General features: G+C 42.3%; 1 protein-coding gene across 1 annotated transcript; it reads right to left on the reverse strand.

Annotated features, from left to right (window-relative positions):
• Window positions 1-157: 157 nt before the first annotated feature.
• On the reverse strand, window positions 158-7,700 carry LOC311126551 (WASH complex subunit 2A-like; the record flags this gene model as incomplete). The annotated part of the gene is made up of 14 exons (XM_084200542.1): window positions 7,624-7,700; window positions 7,060-7,128; window positions 6,781-6,951; window positions 6,368-6,461; window positions 6,126-6,187; window positions 5,925-5,978; window positions 5,523-5,609; window positions 5,180-5,264; window positions 3,937-4,058; window positions 3,682-3,718; window positions 3,356-3,409; window positions 2,838-3,050; window positions 843-976; window positions 158-259 (listed from the first exon to the last, which is right to left on the reverse strand). Coding segments are annotated over exons 1-14 (1,314 nt in total), but the record flags the coding sequence as incomplete, so codon positions are not given.
• Between the last annotated feature and the right edge of the window lie 209 nt (window positions 7,701-7,909).

A 7,909-nucleotide genomic window follows, 5' to 3' on the forward strand; every position in this document is an offset into this window, starting at 1 on the left:
AAAGAAAGAAGAAAGAAAGAAAGAAAGAAAAGAAAGAAAGAAAAGAAAAAGAAGAAAGAAAGAAAAGAAAGAAAGAAAGAAAGAAAGAAAGAAAGAATGCAGATAGATAAAGAGATGGAAGAAAGAGATGATGGAATGGATGAAAGAGGACTCCCACCTCCTCTGACTCTTGGCTGGTGGAGGGCTGTTGTTTCTTCAGTGCCTCAGTCAGCAGGCTCTTGGTACCAGGACCAAACATGGAGACACCTCCTGCTGGCATCTAAACACAACCAACAACCATCATCCTCAGCACAACCATCATCATCCTCATCACAGCAACCATCATCATCCTCAGCACAACTCATCACTGAAACCAACAACCATCATCAGTGCAACTCATCAACACTACTGTAAGTAAGCAACATGTAATCATGATACCCAAGTCCCCTAAATTAATAACCATGATCACGCTAATAATGTTAGTCAATCAACAAGTATCCCACTTAATATGTAAGATGTTCACCCATAAAAGTATTAATTAATTCAAGGTATATACAAATATGTCCATTCAATAGAGAATTGTGTCAGAAAAACAATAGTCTAAACCCCATGTCACTACCAGAGATGGTTCAAAGGTTAGACAATTTACTCAGAGAATTTAGCATGTTTAGAGTAAATGGAATGTCATCACAGGCATGATCAAAAAGTGGTCACTGCTCAATAGAACTCTACAACATTTTGACATGACTTTCGTAGCACCCTGTTGAATTACCCAGTTTTTCTCTACATTCTAAAGCAGTGAGTGGAGGCCCTATGATACAGCATACGTAAAAACAATGCTCTGTACACGTGTGTATATTCACCTTTTTCACCTCCTCCACCACCTCCCTCCTGCTCTGAGCGCCGTAGCTCTCACTGAATATGTCACCATCCTCATCTTCATCACCTCCTCCAAACAGATCCCCTGTCTTCTTCTGCTTGAGTTTCTCCTGTCCAGCTGAACACAGGTGGCAACACATTATGAGTGCTTGTGCTAAAGACAGTCATAGTGTGGCAAGATCTAAGATGTGAAACTTACTGCATGAATGAAAAATAAGGTGAAAACTTGATTCACATACCTACAGTGAGGGAAAAAAGTATTTTATCCCCTGCTGATTTTGTATGTTTGCCCACTGACAAAGACATGATCAGTCTATAATTTTAATGGTAGGTTTATTTGAACAGTGAGAGACAGAATAACAACAACAAAAATCCAGAAAAACGCATGTCAAAAATGTTATAAATTGATTTGCATTTTAATGAGGGAAATAACTATTTGACCCCTCTGCAAAACATGACTTAGTACTTGGTGGCAAAACCCTTGTTGGCAATCACAGAGGTCAGACGTTTCTTGTAGTTGACCACCAGTTTTGCACACATCTCAGGAGGGATTCTGTCCCACTCCTCTTTGCAGATCTTCTCCAAGTCATTAAGGTTTTCGAGGCTGACGTTTGGCAACTCGAACATTTAGCTCCCTCCACAGATTTTCTATGGGATTAAGGTCTGGAGACTGGCTAGGCCACTCCAGGACCTTAATGTGCTTCTTCTTGAGCCACTCCTTTGTTGCCTTGGCCGTGTGTTTTGGGTCATTGTCATGCTGGAATACCCATCCACGACCCATTTTCAATGCCCTGGCTGAGGGAAGGAGGTTCTCACCCAAGATTTGACGGTACATGGCCCCGTCCATCGTCCCTTTGATGCAGTGAAGTTGTCCTGTCCCCTTAGCAGAAAAACACCCCCAAAGCATAATGTTTCCACCTCCATGTTTGACGGTGGGGATGGTGTTCTTGGGGTCATAGGCAGCATTCCTCCTCCTCCTCCAAACACGGCGAGTTGAGTTGATGCCAAAGAGCTCGATTTTGGTCTTGTCTGACCACAACACTTCCACCCAGTTCTCCTCTGAATCATTCAGATGTTAATTGGCAAACTTCAGACGGCCCTGTATATGTACTTTCTTAAGCAGGGGGACCTTGTGGGCGCTGCAGGATTTCAGTCCTTCACGGTGTAGTGTGTTACCAATTGTTTTCTTGGTGACTATGGTCCCAGCTGCCTTGAGATCATTGACAAGATCCTACTGTGTAGTTCTGGGCTGATTCCTCACCGTTCTCATGATCATTGCAACTCCACGAGGTGTGTTCTTGCATGGAGCCCCAGGCCGAGGGAGATTGACAGCTATTTTGTGTTTCTTCCATTTGCGAATAATCGCACCAACTGTTGTCACCTTCTCACCAAGCTGCTTGGCGATGGTCTTGTAGCCCATTCCAGCCTTGTATAGGTCTACAATCTTGTCCCTGACATCCTTGGAGAGCTCTTTGGTCTTGGCCATGGAGGAGAGTTTGGAATCTGATTGATTGATTGCTTCTGTGGACAGGTGTTGTTTATACAGGTAACAAACTGAGATTAGGAGCACTCCCTTTAAGAGTGTGCTCCTAATCTCAGCTCGTTACCTGTATAAAAGACACCCGGGAGCCAGAAATCTGTCTGATTGAGAGGGGGTCAAATACTTATTTCCCTCATTAAAATGCTAATCAATTTATAACATTTTTGACATGCGTTTTTCTGGATTTTTTTGTTGTTATTCTGTCTCTCACTGTTCAAATAAACCTACCATTAAAATTATAGACTGATCATTTCATTGTCAGTGGGCAAACGTACAAAATCAGCAGGGGATCAAATACTTTTTTCCCCTCACTGTAAGAGTAAATTATGTATTAGCGTGATGTCAACGTAAGATTTTCACTGATATTTACGATCGTTGATCTCAAGTTCGGATCTTGCCCACCGTGTTAGAAAGAGAGGTTACGGTTCGACTGACTTACCTGAGCTGGACTTTTTAAGGCTTTTACCGGTGAAGAAGACATCCTCCTCATCGAACAGCCCCCCTCCTCCTCCTCCTCCTCCTCCTCTTCCTCCTCCTCCTCCTGCGGTCTTTCTAGGGGCTGATGTCTGGGTCTTGTTGGGTTTGTCTGGGATACCTCTTTCTCTACCCTCCACTGAGTCTGAGTCATTGGGAGTGCCAAACAGGCTGTTCTCTATGGGGAAAGAACAGGACAGGATAGACTTGTCAGATCAAATCTGTAGAGGATGAACTTGTCAATACCATCACAGAATTGTCAACATCGTAGACTGTCTGTAGTCGTGTTTTGTAGTAGTATTTAGTTTGAATTGAATAAATCCAATTCCGTTTCAGAAAGGCAAGACCAAATCTAAAGAGGCATTATGTCCTCAAGCCCCAGAAAAGTGTCCTTCCCATTCCTGAGTAACCCTGTTATTACTATGTAATCATCTTTATCATCTTTGAAAGGCCTTCGCTGTCCTTGGGGTATGTTTCTGTTACCTGGGAATATTGACACAGCCCCTGAAGGAATCTTCGTAGCAGGCTTGACAGGTTCTGGCAGAAACACAACAGAGACATACAGGTTCTGTTAACAGGTCAAAGTCTCTATACCGTCCAGGAAAAAGCATTTCTCAAAATGAATAAGGTAACCCACGAAAATTAAATTAGAAACAGTGACCACAGCCATTGCACAACATTCTCAATTCACTTATAAGAAAACATCCCGAAACTGAGAGAAATGGAAAGCTACTATCTGAAACATCTAAAGTGTGCCCTAATGAAAACAGCCTTGGCGTTTCAACAGATGGTTGTATGGCTATTATTACCTGAGGTCTTCTCCTCTGCTACAGAGAACAGATCCCCCTGGACAACAAACGTCATATCATTAGGGTCACTATGGTTTCAGACAAAACTCATTTCATGTACTCTTTGGGAGCATTTAACAGGCTGTAGATTGATTGTTTTCTTTGAACGGTTCGCTTATTGATTTCTATCCATCATCTTATGTGAAATTACAATGGTTAAGTAACATGTAAAAAGTAAGATATGTAAGCTACAAAATGGCGTTCAGGTGAGCCTACCTCCTCATCATCAAACAGTCCTCTCCCTCCGCTGAAGAGGCTTCCTTTCCCTCCAAACGGAGAGAAGTTCTCATCCTCCATCTTGGGCAGCCCGAACAACTCCTCGCTGTCATCTTCAACAGCTACAACAACACAAACAGGTGTCAACAACAACAAGTCAATGAAATTACTGGTAAATACCGCAATGTCATGACTGCTTGTGAAATTATATCTAATTCAGTCACTTTGCAGCGAGACCAACTCCACTGATGCTCTTCTGACTGAAGTGTTATGAAGTAACAGTTAGCTTAGCAGATACAATATAAATGGATACATAGTGTGAGATTAGGTGCTTGTACACAATGCGTAGTAAAGAAAACTATTTTAGATAAGTGAGTGAATTGCTGTCCTACCCGGTGGCCACTCAGGCTTGGGCTCCTTCTTTGCTTTACTGTTCTTCTTAGAGGCAGACGACAACGCTTCAGAGAAGTGACACGGGGAAGGAAACATGAGCATGCACATGCAGAACAATGATATGTAGTGAAACATGTATGTGCTGTTGTAATCTGCCAAGACTGAGACATTATTTGCATTATGACATCACATTTGATGTATGACCTACATTATGTACAAACGTGCCAACAGAAAACACATCTTGAAACTTGTATGGAGCAAACAGTGACCATAATAATCAAAACAGAGAGGACAGATACATGAATTTAGGCAGATTGTTCTTCAATTGAGTGCAGTGTATCATTAGATCTGGGTGCCAGACTGTTTTGTGCAGTCATATGACATAGCAAGACGTTATCCTGTATTTTAAGCCTGAATTGAGAATTACATCAAAAATTCAAGCAATTGTCTTAGGGTGGTGCTGGACCATCTGTCACAAAAAGAAAAAGGGGACATATTGATGAAAAAGCTTTCAATAAAAAAATCCAGGCATGTCACATTAATGCACAAAACACAGGGCACTACGATCATTTGGCAATAAGTTGGCTAAAGCAGAAACACACTGGTACCCAGGCTAGCAGAAACACACTGGTACCCAGGCTAGCAGAAACACACTGGTACCCAGGCTAGCAGAAACACACTGGTACCCAGGCTAGCAGAAACACACTGGTACCCAGGCTAGCAGAAACACACTGGTACCCAGGCTAGCAGATGAGCTCATACAGAAAGCATTATATGTTTAAGATAAACCAAGAAATTGTGGAGGTGATAATGAATAATTTGCAATACAGGTAATATCAAACAAACATACATGTGCGATCTCCCTCCGGCTTGCTGATAGGTTCCCCTTTGATTCTGGCGGCCAGCTCATCAGCAAAGGATGATGGTCCTGTGTTCTGAATGTGACACAAAGACTTCCGTAAAAGAGAGGTGGAATAGAACATCAATATTAATGCAAGGGGACAAAAATATTTCACATTTACATCTACATTCAATAGCTGAGACATGACACATCCATTATGTTCCCTCAAGTCATAAAACTAATGTATTAGCAATGTTGACTTACCTAGATAAAGGATAGTTACATTTAATAAATTATCTGTCCGTAATAATGTTAGTATCAGTCTCCACCAGCAAACTATAATCAAACATACCTTTCTGTCATCTTCATCGCTGTCCGATTCTCCAAATATGTCTGAATCCCCCTCCTCGTCCTCCTCAACACTCAACATAGACGACTTCTGCAGGGGAAATCATTCAATGTCATCCATGAGGTTGCAAATAACATCACAATCCTCACTAAGGTGTTATCATTACCATCGTCGCCATGAACAACAGCATGCCAGTGTCCAGAGTGTAGGTAGGATTCAATCAATCACACACTTTTCTGTTGTGTTACATCATTGATTAAATTGGCAAATACCCTAATCATCCATTGTCAGAATTGTGCACACAGAGATACAATCCTGTATGTTTTTTTATTGTTATCACAGAGATATCCACTAACTCTGGGTTTGAACGTTGACCCTGACAGTCACAGTGAAATTGACCTTCACCTTCTTAATGCTGCCTGGCCCCTCCACCTCCTGGTCAAAGTCGTCATCTGACTGCTGTCACAAACACCACAGGGATAATAAAGTTATCTAAATCAAATTGTCAGTATTTTCAACTTATTTTGAGGATGTACAATAATGCCAACTTCACTCTGTTAAAAAAACATCTGACTCTTTCTGGATGAAAAGATGAAAAAGACTTACGCCCACATCTTTGCCATCTCCGCTCTCGATGACGCTCTCTCGATCGCTGTCGATTGACATTTCTGTGAAATAAAAAATTACATCAGTTTCACTTTCTCTCTGAGAAACATGACTAATGTTAGACTAGAAACACTATGCTTGGAAGAGTGTTGAACACTAACAACATAAACACATGCAAAGAACACACACACCCTCCTTCAGTAGAAATAGTACATGAAGAACGTAGAGGTGAGGTGACCTACCTTCACTGGAGAGGTCTCCCAGTCCTATGTCGTCTTGCGCCATAAAGAGCTGAGAGCCAATCAGATACGGTAAAGGCCTGTCCACATACAGGTCCTACAGAGAGAGAGAGAGAGAGGTGGGTTGGAGAAAGAAAGAGTGGGGAAGAAGCGGCAAGAGATAACATCATTGGTCAATACGGGCAGAATCATTCAAATCAAATGTTAGTCTAAAAATAAAAAGTGTACATCAACAGTCACAAAGTGCTTAACACGGCCTAGACCCCAAAGAGAGATCAAAAGAATAATGGCGTAGAAAAATTGGCCATCCTCCCTTGACTGTACTGGGCAGGTATTAGTCCTAACGCGATATCTGGAAGTAAGCAACTTGAATTCTCTCTCTAATCCTGTATGTTTCCAGATGATTCCACCCTCACCTTGGGTTCCAGTATGGGCTCCACTCTGTCTGTGGCCTCCTCGTCCTCTGAGTCAGAGTTTCCTGCCTTGATATCTAGCTGCTCAAAGGCAGAGTCCAGCACCCTCAGACCGTAGTTCACTGCTTCCTGGACCTTAGGAATCAGCTCGGCTTCCTTCTGCTCACGAGTCTTCTCCCGCGGGGAAATTGAATTTAACTATCCCCGGGGAGGAAATCACGATGTCACAGGGCTATACATAACATCGTAACACATCAAGGAAGAAGTAGGTCGATGATTTACCTGCTCAGGCGGTCTCTCCAAGGCCTCAGGCTTTGGCCCGGGCTCCTCCACCTCCTCATCATACACTCTCTGATGAGGTCAACAAACAAACACAAAGATCAATAACATATCACACAATCAATACAAGAAGAATGAGTTAGTATCTATCAATGTAACACAGCACCCTGTGATAGTCAAGAAAAAGAGGAGGAATCATGAGCAGCCACATAATTAAACACAAGAGGAATCAGTTCCTCATAGTTCCGTACCATGTAGCACGATTCATCTTTTCTTAATTTTGTTAAAAGCTTGTGAAGTTTCAAAAAACCTGGATAATGTCAAACACGGCACAGCCATCCTCTAAAGAAGAGGGGCACCTAGCTCAACAGAGGAACAAGACATGGGTCGTGTTCATTTGGGCACACTGTAGTAAAACATACATTTGAAGCAAAAAATAAATAAATATGTGTTACTTATTAGAAAAGTCAAGTACAGGTAGTCCTTTCCCTGTTTCAGTCCGCTCTCTACCGTTAAAATGCTCTAATGAACACGGACATGGTATTTCCGGTCCACACCACAACGTACGTTTTCAATGAATTGTGTGTTGGAGAGCATGAGGAAGTCGTTAAAGACGGTGTGCAGGCAGCAGTCTGTGGCCTTGCTGTCTCTGATCAGTCCATCCAGCTGCTTCTCTATCTCATGAGTCTTTGACAGCATCCTCTGAGAGAAGTCTTGCAGGAACAGGAAGAGCTGTGCAGGAGGGGATACGAACCGCTGTTTAATCTTCATCTATTCAACAGTATCTTTTTGTCCAGTAGCGGACATTGTCTTTGCAACAGAGATATAGGTAGTTAATCTGTTGTGTTACTGT

Source organism: Coregonus lavaretus, assembly GCF_964263955.1.
Source record: "Coregonus lavaretus genome assembly, contig: HAP1_SCAFFOLD_2031, whole genome shotgun sequence".
Classification (NCBI taxonomy): domain Eukaryota; kingdom Metazoa; phylum Chordata; class Actinopteri; order Salmoniformes; family Salmonidae; genus Coregonus; species Coregonus lavaretus.